At 41.5% G+C, this 15,955-nt stretch overlaps 1 protein-coding gene across 1 annotated transcript in view; it reads left to right on the top strand.

The window, feature by feature from the left end:
- CCNY (cyclin Y) overlaps window positions 1-15,955 on the top strand; it is a 105,385-nt gene that overhangs the window by 51,584 nt on the left and 37,846 nt on the right. The window contains exon 2 of the mRNA XM_088534023.1: window positions 14,064-14,138. Within this exon, the coding sequence (XP_088390149.1) occupies window positions 14,064-14,138 (75 nt within the window). The remainder of the gene's footprint in view (window positions 1-14,063; window positions 14,139-15,955) is intronic.

Here is a 15,955-nt window from a genome sequence, read left to right as displayed (position 1 = left end):
CAGAGGCCCAGCAAGACCTGCCTGTGCTTGGGTCGCTGGAAGCACCGATGTGTTACATGCTCCAGTGTTCATCGAAAAAAGGCTGAAGTTCAGCAGTCCGGAGAGCCTCGCAAAGGGCTGCCAGCAGCAGTGACGTCAGTGTCGCTTCTGGTGGCTGCGTTTTACTGTGACTGATCTGCTGGTATTTGGACTGAAACCACCAAAGTTATTGGGTAGTGTGAATTGGTGTAAATCCATTAACTTCTTTGAAGCTCTTCTCATTTATAGTAGCACCAGGTTTAAATTATAGGAGCAGACATGTCTTCTGGATTTCTTTTCTCTTTGGTTTTAATCTAACTCGTATATTTTTTGATAGTATCTTTGATGATATAGAAGAAATTCAGTTGTGATCTGCAGTACATGGATGTATCCTTTGGAGAAACGTGCTGTTGAGCTTCTGAACGCATCCGAAGTGGCAGGTTTTGAGGCAACGCTCCAAATCCCTCCCACGTACCTGGAGATTATATAATCCAATCCGTGTCGGTAGGACAAAGTACAAACAGCAAAGTGAAATTGATTCTTCTCCTTATATAAAAGGAGGCAGGAAGCTGCTGATTTTGTGGAATTATTACAGCAGAAGTGTCAGGAAAAATTTGTTAGGGCTGAGTAAGGTGTGAACTGAACTGCATCAGAACGTAGGGCAGCAGGCCAAGCTCTTCTGCTCTTTCCACAGATGGTCAGAAGCTGTAAGACAGCATCTGCCCCATGTTTTTGAAGAAATGTAGTGAGGGAACACCTAAATGCTGAGGTTTAAAGATGAAGGAGAAAAGGGGATTGTTTTGTGTTTTGCCTCTCTAGCTGGGAAATTTCTTTGAAAAAATAAGCGTGCTTCAGTGCATACATTTGAAGTTCCTCTGCATCCAGAAACTCTCAATTTTTGGAAATGTAAACTTGTGTTATTTTGAAAATTACTAATGGAAAATAATTCGACCAAGATCTTGGGATACATAAAAATTGGGGTTTAGCCTACATTTTTAGCCTGAAGTTTTCACTTTCTCTGGCTCTCCCTAAGCAGTGATGTGTTCCTAGCGTGGCAAGTAGCATAGCAAGCAATCTGGAGCCAGGATCCGGTCCCTTCTTACAGCCAAGGCTTTCTCAGAACTTTGCTCTGTAGATGTGTTATAAAGTATGTGCTGAACAAAATGTTTAAATAACACAAGTCAAAATTGTTCAACAAGAGGCTACCCCATTAGTCTTTGCTATCCTATCCCTTGTTTATCTCCCTTGCCTGTTTCCAAGTACACTTTCATATTTTAGATGGTGTTTTTTTTTAATCGCATTTTTGTAGCTGATTTGATCACATTTTTTCCTTGTGTTTTATGCAATATTACCTGCCCTATTGTGCATCTTTTTCTACCCATTCTGTATTTTTAAGCATCCTTTTTTTTTGCCCTAGTCCACATACCTGAAGCAGGTGCCCTTTGTAAAATGCAGGGATTATTGTAACTGAAGTAACTCGGGTGAAAGCTAAACTAACCCTCTATGCTTTTCACAGGTAACAAGAATCCTTTGCATTTAATTTTGGTGGGATTTTCTAAGATGCACATGGAGGAACGTGGCCCAGAACACCAAATAAAAGGAAAAAAGGAAAGGTTAATGACCAATTCCTTTATCTTCCCTCACTGATCCAAGTCCTTGGTCAATTTGTGACAGATCAGCATTTTTCAACATCTAGTATTATATGGAAAAGGAGTGTTATTCCAACCGGACAAAACTAGAACACTGCAGTGCACTGGCCTGGGAGTTAAGTGGAGTGGCAGCGTGGTCTGTAGCAGCCGTGACCGGGGCCTTGGGCAGGACTTGTTTCCCTTGCGGCTCACGGGCTCTCTGGCTCCCGTGGCTGATGCGCGGGGCATCAGCGACCCCAAAGTCACGTACAGGCCTGGCCAGCGCTCTCGGAGGATGAAAGTCCGTATGCTGCAATAACCCTGGTGCTGGAAAGTTGGCAAAATTACAACAGTGGAGGAAAGTTAATTAATGTTAAACTACTGGTGTATGGCAGGTTTTTTCCTTGCTTAAAAAGTACATTCTGGTCAAGTAAATGCCCTGCTTTGGGCTTAGTTAATCGTGTATTTTGATAGCTCTCAAAGGCAAAAGACCTGCTTGGTTTAATTTAAGCTGTTTATTTTGCTAGCATTGCATTACAGTGTAACAGGATGTTCCTGTAAGCAACAGCAGTGTTGGGAAGGTATTTTCGTGGACCTGTCTATTTGATTAGAACACACAGATCTCGGGTTCCTGAGTGTGAATGCTCAGCTTGGAGCCCATCATTTTATATCTGAAGTTAGTATTATATATGAAGTTGTATTTTCCCTGTGAGCACCAGTTTTTGCATTTGTCCTCTTTGAATATCATCTTTTGTTTTATTGCCCAGTGACTGAGACATGCACGTTCTTAAGAGCTGGTGTGTGTTACGTTGTGTATCATCACCACCAGACTTCATCATCTTGTTGTATTCACTTTGGTGTTTTTGAATGTGTTAATAAAGAACTGGTGACTGTTTCTTTCTGCTCTTCATTTCCAATCTGTTAAGCAATTTTTTGTCTGTGAAGGGACCTTTCCTAGAATTTCCTATCTGTTTCGTTTCAGAGGCAGCTGACAGACCCTGCCTAAAAGGCTGCCAGTCCTTTTAGAAATCCAAGCAGGCTATATCTACTAGGTCTCCCGTATGGAAATATTTTGTATTGTTGTTGTTTAATATCCTTTAGGGGTAAAGAACTTCAGTAAGTCATGAGACAAAACTTCCCATCGCTAAGACCTTGTCCCAGGTTCTTTAAATATCCGGACCCCGTTGTTAAACATGGTTCTTCAGACAGTGAGGATTTTTAGGTAGATCCCACATATTCATACTGTTGTTCCTGAATGTGGGAAGTTATATTTTTTTACCTTTTTTAAGGGCAGTCTGGTTATGGATCTGCTTGTATCCATGTAACTCTTCCCAGTAAAATTCCCTGCGACGCTGTATGGCCACCTGCTTTAACAAAAAATCATCTGATGAGATGAAATGATGAACTATTGTCCTGAGTAAAGTGACTCACTGTGTTTAGTCTTTTATAGGCAGATAGGCCTTCAGATCTGAAACTTCACATGCATTTAGCAATTACTTAAACATGAGTTAATCTGTGGTGTGACTACATGCTATCCTGACAGGAATGCATATGGTTAACGATGTGGTTACTCTGTCATTAAACTCAATAATTTATCTTGGCAGAGACTTGATTAAATCATTATGATTAATTGAGTTGATATGTGACAATAGGAATTATCTTTTCTGATTAAAAGTCTTGTTTTTCTGATTTTCTTTTGCCGTAGCAACTGTGGGGGCAGTGCTGTAGACTTGGTGCGAGGCGCTTTGCTGTTACGGAACCGCGTGCGCGATGGGTCCCTCCGCTGTCCTTACCCAATGCTTTGAGCACAGGTCTGAATTTTGCTTCTGTGGATACGTGCAGTGAACACTTAAAACTGCAGAGCTATTTAAGGCAAAAATAGTTGAACTTAGTGTGCTAAGTTTGCAGTTCCCTGTCAGGCACCAATATGAAATGCTTGTCTCAAATCGTGACCGTACATGTTGGCTGTCATTTGCGTGTATCTTTCCAGCAGCCTTGATGTACGTAGCAGTACCTGGAGTCTGTGAATACACTGAATTCAGCAGCACGTGGTGGTTTTGGGGCTGTGTTGGTGTTTTTTTTTTTTATGCTTAGGCTAGCATGGTGTTTTATGTATATTTTTGAGTTAACTGCCTTTGTCATTAAATACATTTGGGGAGCAAGGGCAATCCCTGTATGCCCTTGGTGACGTGCCAGAGGAACAGCACGAGGCAAACTAGTTTGAGGATCTAAGCTTGACGCTTCAGGCCCACTCCTGATCTGAGACTGCAGCTTCTTCTGGCTGGGTTTCCTAAGCAGATTTTCCTAAGAAAATGACCCAAACATTCAGGCAAGCTTAATGTGCATGTACACCTTTGAGACAAGGCTCAGAAAATTAAAGAAGAAAAAAATCTGAGATTGTTTTTCAAGCTGAGCACTCAAGGAAACTTGCTCTGCCTCTCCCTGTTTTCTTTAATTACATGTCCATGCACTGCTTTCCCACAGGACTCCTGCTTCATCCTGAATCAAGAATAGACTGGTCTGAAGAACATGTTAGACTCTGTAGTGAAGGAGAAATTGCTTGTAGGAATCCCAACTGATTTGTGGCTGAAATGAAAGATATGAAAGAGGAAGGCAAGGAGAGTGGGATGCGAAGGAATGGGTTCCAGCCTCACTCAAATACAGGAGCCACAGCAACGGTCTCCGCTGTGCGATGCCAGTCCAGTCAGAAATCTCATTGCTGAAACAAGTTTATTTTTTATTTATTTTTCATTTAGTTTAACTTCATCTGGCTGAGTCCTAGGTGGTTTAGTCTGAGTTTGTTACCGCTGACTCCACACAGTCAGAACACATCCAGAATTCAATGCATCAGTTCTATCCCAAATGTTTATTTTGTGTTTGGACAGGTAGCCTTCTGAAAGTGCTTGCTTTATTCACTGCATGAGTAGTTTTGACTTAGGCATCTAAAAGTAGCAACGTTAAGGCAGGAATGCATGAACCTAACTCTACTGATGGTCACTAAGCATGTGCTCCTCCTCTTCTGGCTATCCAGGTTAAGACTTGGAGTTCTCAGGGGCACCTAGAATTTAGTCATATACTGACTTCATTTCCTCGCCTCAGTTCCTTACCTGTAATGGGAATAACAGTGTCCACCTCAGCCTTTTTTATTTGCTCTATATACTTTAATCCTGCATGTCTGCTCTACATCATGCCCTCGGATTACCAATGCACATGGGCTTTCCCTTTCTTATCAATAGCACAGATACCCCTGATCCTGATTTGATCTGGTGTCATTTAATCTGTCTCAGTTTAGGATGGCCCCAGTCCTTGTGACTGATCAGGTCAGTCTCAAGACTTGTCCATGTGACTGGGTGAAAACAAGTGGGAAACTGGTTTCATACTTATTTTTGTTTCCCAGAGCTCTTGTTAAGAGCTAAAGGGTTGCAAACTACCAGCCCTGAAACTAGTTACTGCTCTGGGCCTGAATGTTATTTGTTCTAGGCATTAGACCAGTTAAATTTTGGGGAATAATTCTATATTTGGGGCAAAAAGAAAGCATTTCTGTAGAATTTTGATTAAAAAATAAATCCATAAAGCTTTTCAGTGGCCATTCTGAGCTACTCAAAGATTCAGAGTAATACAGTAAATCACAGATGTATAGAACTGACTTAGATGGTTAGAAGTTGGCAACAAATGATATAGTACCAATATACTGGTTTTTATCACACTGACAAGTGTGCAGTGTATTATTTGTCATAAGATGGTTTATCCGCATTAGCATTTAATGATTCTTAGCTGTCTTTTCTGCAAATGAGTATCAATTAAAGATCTGCAATTGTTTTCATCAGTGTTTAATGCACCCTCCTGCTTTCTCTTGCTTCTGTTTCTTCACGCAGCATAGTGAATGTGGATGTGAGTTAAGCTGATCTGCGAATTTTTAGAGCAGGCAAAATATCTAGAGGTCAGAACTTCTTAAATTTCCTGAGTAAGAGTATCTAGAGTTTGAGCTGCATGTGCAGCTCCCATCACAAGAGTGCTCTGTATGTTACATGCATCTGAGTACTACACAGCACATCTGAAGTGGATATATTTATAAAATGAGTTGTCTTACAAGCCTGTAAGGAGAGTATGAGCTGTATTGGCTTAGGGACAATACTAAAATTCAGTAGCAGAAGTGCTTGGAGGCTCACACAGGTGTATATACTTGCACACACATGTTTTAGGTCTATGGCACTTATAGGCGTTTACATACATGCAAAAATGTAGAGTTGGGGTTGTGAGCGAGAAATTTAATGTCAATTCTGTTCAGTTTTAGATGATCGTCTATGTGTAGTACTTTTTTTTTAACACTATCTGGGAGCATGGCAATTTGGTTGCCATGTGAATATATATCTGCAGGGGGAAAATTGAAAGCCTGTTATTGTAGTTTACCAAGTATCCTGTGGCTTTCCTCCGAAAGGATTACAAATTACATTTTTTGCATATTAAAGAACAGTGGCTGCCCTGAAAGCACAAATGTACCCTTACAAGTGTTTTATAATACACTGAAGTTCCTGAAAAATCAGAATAGGTCCTTTTTGCTATTTGGATTTCACAAATCATTTCACCTATCTGCTCTTTGATAAATACTTTAACGTTAGGTCACGCAGCTTAGTAGGGAAACAAAACAAGAAAAGAGGTCCTGAGAAGTTGACATTTCCCTTAAACTCCTTGCTGTAAAGGAAAATGATGGAAGGCCCTTGAGCCACGCAGTGAAGGGTAAGTGTGAGCGGCTCTGCTGGGCTGGCATCAGGGCTTCTCTGCGCTGGAGTCACGCTTACAGAGTTACTTTTTCCCAGATGGAAAAAGCTGACCTGCAGCTCAACCTTGTGTGCCCAGAACATAGCACAGCCCTAAAGTCACTGGGTTTCTTACTGAGTTTTGTGGCAGGAATGTCCGTGCTCTGTACAACAGCCAAACGGATACGCCTCAGTGCAAAGCTGCCAGTAATACTCCAGCCCAGGGATGGTTCGTACTGTCAGCTCAGCTGGTGCTGATCATGCTGCTGACCTTCTTTGTATTGATGTGTGTCTTCAAGTAAAATCAGTGCATTTAGCTGTACGTTAACCCGGCACTTCTGCTGACTGGTATCGTGCGCGAGACTCTGTGACAAACAGTTCCCTGCCAGCTGCTGCCCCCTGGGCTAAATCTGCAGCAAGGCTGGGTTACAGCCAGCCTTCCTTCTGGACTGGTGCCTCGCTTGGTAGAGAGCGTGGTAGTACTTGCATGGTTTGAAAGAGCAAGTAAAATAATTTGGAATAGCAACAGCTGGAACCATTTGTTTAGGTCTGTAATGACACTGTGTATCTGTAAAAGATTTGAATATATAATTTTAAATAATTATTTTACACTAAGTGAAAGAATATATAATTGTTTTTTTCTTATATATATTTAATAAAGAAGTTTTACTCTGTCCTGTCTACCTCTCGATCTGACAAGACATAGTAAATGCATTTTTGTGTGGTGTCTTATGTGTTGCTGAAATATAGGAGGAAAAAGATTTTCATGATGTTCAGTGTTGCTGGGGCATTAGCTAAATGCATATGTTTCTGTTCAAGGGGACAATAGTTTTGTCCCTGTTGTTGCTAGAATTGGCTAAGTAAGTGGGCCACCGAGTGACATTCAGAAAAGGATCTGAAGGAGCCTGGTAGAAGTGTCTGTTTGATCATTTACACAGCGAACATAGGAAGAACACCAGGAAATGGGGAGTGTGAGGGCGAGGGCAGCGTGGGCCAGGAGGAACCCTGTCAGTATCACTGTCCCCGTGCAGGGCCTGCTGCCCAGCCCTGGGTCACCGGGAAGTGAGCAATGGGGTGGCCTGTGAGGTGTGGGAGCACCGGCCCTCTGGAGACACGGCCTGAGCCTTAGCCACGTGCTTCACCCAGCACAGAAACCCCAGAGGCTGCCGCTCAGGTTCCCTGGTGTCTCTGAGAAATAATAATGATCTCTGGCTAATTAAAAGTGCGGAATTAATTGCACTTTCAAACAGGAAGTTTTGTTGTCCCCACCCCACTACCTCCGGGATCTTCTCGTGCATATGCATTTTCACAGGTTTAGTAAAACATTGCCAGTATCCATAAAGGAAGCATTTGGAGACTGTAGCAAATGTTTACCCTGTGTGTCAAGCTCTTGTACTCTTCTGTATGTTGTAGTTTTCCATAATTTTTGTGCGTCTTTTCAGATACGGAGAAAAGTATTTTGTGTAACACTGCAGCAAGCAGTAGGAAGGTACCAGTTTAAGTAATTCCTTTTGCCATCCTCTTCCTCAGCATCTTTTCTCTTCCCTGAGAAAATACGTGAATTAGGTTCATTCCTCTTGTTGATTTTAACAGGAAATTTTTATTTATTTATTTATTTTCTGGAAAACTGGAAATATACCTGAGATGTGTCTAGTTGGGGAACACCGCCATGAGGAGGAACATGAATCCCGAAAGATGAAACAAAGCTAAAAATCTTTGAGATAAAATCATGTTCGCCCTCTTCTTATAAGAAGTTACAGATAAGATTTTCCATCTAGAAGAGAAAGTAAGAAAGACATCTACTCAACTGATGCAACCATGCCCATGGGAACTGTGTTGTGTTACCGCCAGGCTGACCGGTCTGGAGTAACTAGAGAGGAGCAGTGTTTGCCACAGCAAGCTCCTCTGGGCTTGGAACGAATTCCCTGTTCCCCCTGGGGACGGATCCCAGCAGAGCCTGGAGCAGCAGCACCCTGGGGAGAAGCGTCGCGTCCCTCGGGTGCTTGGGACGGTAGGGAGGGCATCCCGCCGCTCCCTGGTGGTTGTGTCCAGGCTTTCCCAGCAGCGTAGCCAAACCTGGAGGCGATTGCTCCTCAGGCAGTTGTCTTCTCAAAGCCTTCCCGTTTCCAGCGTCGCTCTCTCCTCATCACGGCTGTCCTAAAGCACCAGAGCTCTGTTGTTAGCGTGCTTTGCTCACAGGAAGACTACAGGTGAAAACACAGCTTAGAGTCATTTTCAGTTAGAGTGGATTAGTTGTTCTCGAAAAAAAAAGTACTGCTAAATCTTGTCATCTTTTATCCTTTGATTGTGTGAGATTTGAATGATTGAAGTGAGGCTTCTGTGTAGTGGAGCTTATATCTTCTAAACTGTAGTCTAAAAACAGACACGTGTGGTGTTGTTACGGAGTGAAATCAGGACATGCAGTACAGTCTCGTTTTGGCTGTGTGCCTTTGAAAGCTGTGAGGACTTCCAAAGGGAAGGCACTGCGGGTTGCTTTGTGCCCCGTGCTTGGCACGTTCCGTGGTTTTAGAAACCCGTGGAATTATTTACAGGAGTTTTCTTCTAGGGGCAGGGCCGGGCGGCCTGCGGGGCCGCTCTGCGCAGCCCCGTTTCTGCTCTGCCCCCGAGCGCAGCCCCGGCAGCGCCTCGGCCTCCGCGTCCACCTGTGAGATGGCTCCGTTCCCCTGGGAAGTCCCTCCCTGCCCTCCCCACTGCGATTCCTTCCCTGGGCCCCGGCTACCTGAGTGTTTCCTTTTCCCTGCGTGTTTCCATGGTGACTTTTCTGTTCCCTTCTGATTTTACTGGCTTGCACGTCTCAAGACTTTATCAAATGTTGCTCGTTGCTTTCATTTTTTAATAAACAACTGCACGATGGGTTTGTTGTTTTTCCCACATGAGGCTGTGCCAGGCTGTGGTCTCTGAAATGTGGGTCTGGGGATGTGGAAAAGAGAGCAGAGAAGGCAGCTAGTGCGGCCCATGGCCAGGTGGCCACGGCTTTCCTGGGCCCCTCGTGCCTTGCTTTATCTGAGGTCCGGGTAAAGAACTCCAAAATATCTACCGGGTAGAAGACACATGGCTTGATCTATTTCTAAGCAGATGATAGCATGGGAAATTGATGCGTGATACAACATTTTTCCCCTTAATTATGGTGGTGTTTGTGCGATGGGAGAGCTAGGCTGGAATCTCTGACCATAAAGGCAAGGAAGCAAAATAAGTGCCCTGGGTTACTGAGGACCGTGAAAGCCCTGAAAAACTGTTCTACTCCATTGAGGTTTCAGCTCATCATCTAATCGGCCTCTGAGCTTTGGCAATGCCCACTTTCCTGACTTCTGCTCTTTAGAGAAACAAAATATTTTTTTTCCGATGGAAGAAGTGCATTTTCCAAAGCACTGGCTATGCTGGGGCCTCCCTCCATGGCCCGGGAACTCGTGGGATGCCCAGGCCGCCTCTCCCCAGCTCAGGGCTTCTGTCACCGTGCGCTCGTGGCCTGAAAAAAAATCACTCCTTTTCTTCGGTTAAAATTTTGTCACAAAAGACACCTTGTCCTTCTGTCTGTGTATACTATATTCTGACCATGAGTCTTGAGAATTAAAACTTGGACCTTTCTAAAGTAAAAATTCTGGCAGAGTCTGATGCAGTTTTAGAAGGAGTGCGGATGTGTGTCATAATGGTGGCAGAGCTGTGCTGGGACTTTGTACTTAATAATTTAGTGTTGCCTTTTGTTTGTTTTGTTTTTGTTTTGTTTTTAAGTATTTAGGCTAGAGGCCTTTCAAATCATCTGATCCTGACCTGTAGATGAGTCATAAACCAGTAATGATAACAGTTGTTATTCTTAAATTGAGCCTAAAACTGTTGACTAACGCCTGAAGAGGCTTGACTGAAACAATCTCCTAGAAAAAGAAAATATCAGAATATGTTGAGTTCAAATCCCTTCAGTGACTAATCACTGCTTTTTTTAAAAAAAATCCTCTGCTTTTACTTTTTGTGTTTCTCTCAGGTGTGTGAGATTGAAGGGAGCTCTTAGTGCCTCTTCACCGCTCTCAGTGGAGGGGCTAGTGAGCTGCAGACACCCCTTAATTTTCCTTTTCAGCAGCTCAGTGGTTTGAATTTGTCAAGACTGTCATTGAATTTGTCATTTTCAGGCATTTTCTCTGGACCTCCTGTCTTTTGCGTAGCTCTCACATGGAAACCGCAAATGGGTTCCGTATTTTTGTTATTGTTTTTTTTGACACTTTCTAAAATCTTGTTTGGAAATTAAAAATCTACCATGGGCTTTACTCCAGATGTGAAACAGGTTTACCCCAAGACTGAAATGGTTTACGGCCCACATCTTCTGTGGCCGTGTTTGAATGCAACTGCTGCGAGCTGTGAAACTCGCAGAGCCCAGGGCGAATCCCACTGCTCTTCTGACAAGTGTCTTCAACTTCAGTGCTGTTGCACGTGTTTTAAGTTAAGCTAAATGCAAAAGCCCCTTTTTTCCTTATGGAGATGATGATTTATTTTGGACCTGGTGAATCAGGACACATCTTGAGAACTTGACAAAAATGATGCTGGTCTTTGAACTATAAAAAGATCTTGGAAAATATCTTCTAGTCTGTTCAGCATTCCGCTATACATCGTGCTTTAAGGCGATCAAATGTTGTTAGTGAAGTCCAGGACAGAACTGTACCTAACTGCAGTACAGAAGGATCAGTCCGAAGACTTTTGCATGAGAATCATAAATTTTTATGAATCTTGGAGCCTACATCTGTATTACAGATGCTCTCCTAATAGGGATCTTTGTTCTGGAAGAAAGGAGAGGCTAGCAAGTTGTACTCTCGGTGGTGGCCAGTGGAAATTTTTTGCTTTTGTGTGTTTTTTGTGCTGTTGCTTTGGTTTTAATGTATCTGAAGCAAAATGCTCCAAATTGCTGAGATACTCACTGTGGTTAAAGGCAGGATAGGTTACACGTAGTTAACTTGTTACGGATCCTAAGTGACTTCAATATTCAAAACATCATATTAGCGGGGAAAAACACATTTTTCTTCAATTTCTTTTTATTTCCAGATTTAATTACCTTTATTTAAGTAATTTGTGGAAATAGTTGTTATTGTTGGCACAGGCTTTTGAAATGTTGCATACCTAGTATCTATACATAAATAGCATTTAGAAAAAAAAATTATTCATTGTTCTTTGTAGTTATTAATTATAACTATTTTGATTTTAGATGATTTTAAGATGCTGCTTTGCTCTGTAAGTTCTAGCAGTGAATTTTTGTTTGCCTTGCCATTTTTAAACAAGCAAAGGACTCACAGCAAGTCTGAAAGCAGAATCTGAAATTTAGAGCCAAGCTTATGACTCGTGAAACAATATTTCCTGGATTCTATTTCCTGGATTCTATAGTGAAAGATTTTTGATTTGGACCATCTCTGAGTGAGTCTTTTTAAGACGCTGCTTTTGGAATGCAGAGGAGCTGATGGAAGTATTATCTATCTCCTTAAAATCTTTCTTTCGTAAGGATATGGTGAGTTAGAGAGCAGACTGCTAGCAATGGAGAAAATACTAATATGGATTTTAGTCAGTGGTATTTTGGCTTCCATATTTTCTCTTACTAATAGTTAAATATTGCCTGTTTGTATTTGAATCTCTCTCTACTGTCAATTTTTCTATCACAAAATGGGTAGGCCTTAAATATAGTATTTTTTAATGGCTCTTTCGGATTATGAGGAAGACCTACTAAATACACAGAGCAGGGAATGTATTATTTGCAGGTAACCCTCTGATAGCTAGTGCCTATGGAAATGTGTTAGTAACTTCAGCTATTTGTGTGCATCGTCTAATTCAGCCCTTTTCCAACCTTACATCTCCGTTGCATGGACTCTCATGTCAGTATAAAAGGGAAGAATGATGGCAGATCAAGAGGTCTTTATTTTCAAGTTGCACCGTGGGTTAGGGCATGGCCTGGCGCCCATCCCGTGACCCCGTCCCCGTCAGCCCCTGCCGGGGGTTCCCCGCGCGTCGGGGCTCGCGCTGTTTCCGCGGCGCAGGGTTCTCCCAGCAGACGTTGTCGTCCTTGGTCTCGCTGCTCCTGGTTTCAGCCCTTGGCGGGGCAGAGCCGTTGATGCCAACGGGCTCCTCCTTCCTTCCCGCCCCGCGAGCCGGCTGCAGACCCGGGCCAGGCGCTCGGCTCCAGCCTCCACCTTGGTTTTCGAGGCAGGAAGGAAACAAATGCTTGGCTGTTGAAATGCCAAAAGCCCAGTCCAGTTTCACATCACCAGTCCTGCTGTGTTGATGGAATTTGCTTTGCTGGACTGCAGAGTTTATAGAAAAACTTTCTACACTGAGATATAAAAAATGCATTTAAAAAATACACATTTGTGTATCTTACTGATTGTTAAAAGGTGAAAAGGATGGACAAAGATGATCATCTTTGCTGTTTTAAAATGCCAATACTCTTTACCTATTGAATGGCATCTTGAATTCAGCTTTATAGAAAAACAGTCATGAAATATGTTTTTTCTTCTCTCGTTCTAAGTAAAGCACAGAAAGTAAAATGCAGATGTTGTTTCTAATCTCTGGCCCTTCAAGTCAGCCGGCCTTCCTAAAGTCTTCTGCAAGCTTGGCTGCAAATCGTGATTTCCAGGAGAATCAAAGCGACTTTCCCTTATACTCTTAACATTTTTATTCCTTTGTGGCTTTGGTAACAATAATCCCCATTTCTAACTGGAAAAAAAAAAATCAATCTATACCAGGGTCTGTATAGGGTAATCACCTAAACCAAACATGTCAGTGCTCCTATGGAAATCAGCATGTATGAAATACATCAAAACACACAAGAAAGTACGTGCTGAGATGAGGAGATTGCAGGAAAACGGAGGTAGAAGGAGCCACCCTGGGGGACCAAGCAAAATGATAGAGAGAGACCTGCTGCTTTGGACAGCCTTACCGGAGCAGGTGAGGTCTGGAGGATGTGGTAGTGGTGTGGAATTTAAGCACAAATAAAATCAGGAGGTTTTAACCTTGATTGGGAAAATAACCCTTGTGGAAGTGTATATATGCTCTTAAGGCTGGAATCCTTAAACCTGGTACACACATTTTAGGAGCGTTTTCTTGCAAACTTTCACACCAGAAATAGGTCCATCTCTAAAGTGTAAGAGTTTTTGTAGATCTTGACCTTTTAAAACACTCTGGCCTAGACTTAACTTGTTACACTCAGCTGCAATAAAACTACTTACTGTGATCACATCTATTCATGGAAACTCATTTCTCTACAGAGGGCTGCAGATTTATAATACTTAATTCTTCTATAATTGTGTATAATAAGCTATGTTCCTGTGCTTAGCAATGTCTTTGGGGTGTGGGTGGAAGAAACCAATAAAAAACGAGTAATTCCTGACTTGTATACAGGCTTCTAAAGCTGCTTTATCTATTTTAATCCAAAATCAACTGACACCTTGAAGTCTAAGCCCAAAGCTGTGCTGATGCTAATGATTTGCCTGCCAAAAAGAGCCACTTGTGTGAAGAAGGGTAAAAAGAGTGGGCCTCAAGACCAATTTTGTATTACAAAAGCTGCTTATGTATGTAAACTTGGTCGTATTAAAAAGAATGAGAAAATCTGTGTATACTAGTGGTTAAACATAAATGTTTTAACATTGTACTATACTTTCTTTATTTTTTCCAGATTTGAACATGGAATTCAACCCATCAGATCATCCACGAGCCAGTACAATATTTCTCAGTAAATCTCAAACAGATGGTAGGTTACTGAATTTATTACAATATTCCTCTTGCAGTTGTTTCTAAATACTTTGTTAGAATGCATGCAATAGTTTCTTAAGGTCTTTTAATATATGATTCAAAAAAAAATGTTGTTAACACAGAATTAATCCCCACTGCCTGACACCAGTGATGCAAGCCAAAGGCTTTCATGGGTATCCCACCAAAGCTGAAAGAAGTCACAGCTTTGTTTATTTAAAGTGTTGCATGTAGCAGTAGAAAGTACGGAGTTGAGTCCTATCATAGGCTGAATTTATAAGACCAAAAAAGTCCTTGTGTCAGAACTGAAAATATGAATGAGTTTAATATAGTTACAATTCTAAGATACTTACCCTAAGTGTAAAATTTTCTGTGCAATTGTTTTTTAAAAACTCAGAAGGATAGACCAGCCTTCTGGGAAATAAGGTTGAGGGATATATTTTTGAAGAAATTCCAGTTTACATCACCTAAGACAGACAGTCAGCCCGGTGTTTCCTCCAGTATAGCTCATACTGTAAAAGAACTCTGTAGAAGATTTTAATAACCAAACTGTCTCCTCCCACCCAGACTTTCTCTCTTTTTCTCTAATTATGGGTTTGATGTAATCATGTATTTGTATGGAGTATTTTTTTTACTCTTAGACAAAAGTGATCCCCTGGGAACTGCATCTTTTAAGCAACTCCCTTGATATAGTTAGTAGAATAGAAGCCATTTACTCAGGCTCTCTCATTCACCGTTGCACATGTATGACATTCTTTTAGAGGCAGATGAGAATAATCAATGCAAAACACATTATTTTCTACCCAGCCCTTCCAAGCAATTTCTGTATTTTAATTCTGATGCAATATGATTTTTTTGTCCTTCTTCCATCTGCCTATGAATGCTGGGTTTTATTTACATAGTGAATTCCAGTGTCAAGCATATGAGTTCCCCCTCAAAAAGGTAGTTTTCTTTTACTGTATGTTTTCGCTGATTTTTGAACATAGCCGATACAACTTATACAAAGAGGATACATTTAGACCCTCATCGAAGAGCTGGTTGTGAGAGTACCTCTTTGCTCTTCAGACTGTCCCTCTGAATTCAATGCCTTATTATGTGGTTTTCAATCCTGATCTGGTTTGGTAGTCTGTGAAATGGGCGTGGTTATATTTCCATTGTACAGTGTATTATAAGCTTTAATTTATGTCTATTTCATAGTGTATTGAGACTGTATAATATTGCATGGATACTACATTCTTCCAGTTTCAGCTTATTGAAAAAATGATAAATCCCCAAGTCCAACATATAAAATTTGACCAGACATGATGATTATACTTAGTTGCATTAGTAGTGATTAATTTACTGTAATATGAAATTAATTGTAAGTTTTGTTATTAAAATGAAAAAAGTTTACATCCAGACTAGATGGTCTATGAAAGTTTCTCTAGTTTAATATGAAGAGCTGATATATTGATGTGTGAGAATAATGAATTTAGTGAAACACTGTAGAAACCTTATCAACTGAGATATAAAATCTGTTCAGCCATCCTTGATGACAGTGGACAAAAATCCAAAAGCGAACTTGCATGTGCAAGAAAATGAAAATATCCTGCAAACATTTACATTTACATTGTGAGGAACCATCCTGGCGGAACAACTCACAGTAATAAAGATTTTACCCAGCTCTACTTTTGCCCCTGGTGGAAACCGAGCCGTGGGGATTTATCACACAGTATTCAGGAATGTCACCTAACTCCAAAATGCAATAAAATGCATGTACAGGAGAAAGTATAAAGTTCCTTCAGGCGTCTTGAGCTTTATTCTGATTGCCTGTTGTGG

Source organism: Tinamus guttatus, unplaced genomic scaffold (genome assembly GCF_059628265.1).
Source record: "Tinamus guttatus ecotype Peru unplaced genomic scaffold, ASM5962826v1 Tinamus_guttatus_pri_ptg000530l, whole genome shotgun sequence".
NCBI classification, from domain to species: domain Eukaryota; kingdom Metazoa; phylum Chordata; class Aves; order Tinamiformes; family Tinamidae; genus Tinamus; species Tinamus guttatus.
Note: the sequence above shows the minus strand (reverse complement) of the source record. Positions and strands in the feature narration are given on the sequence as shown.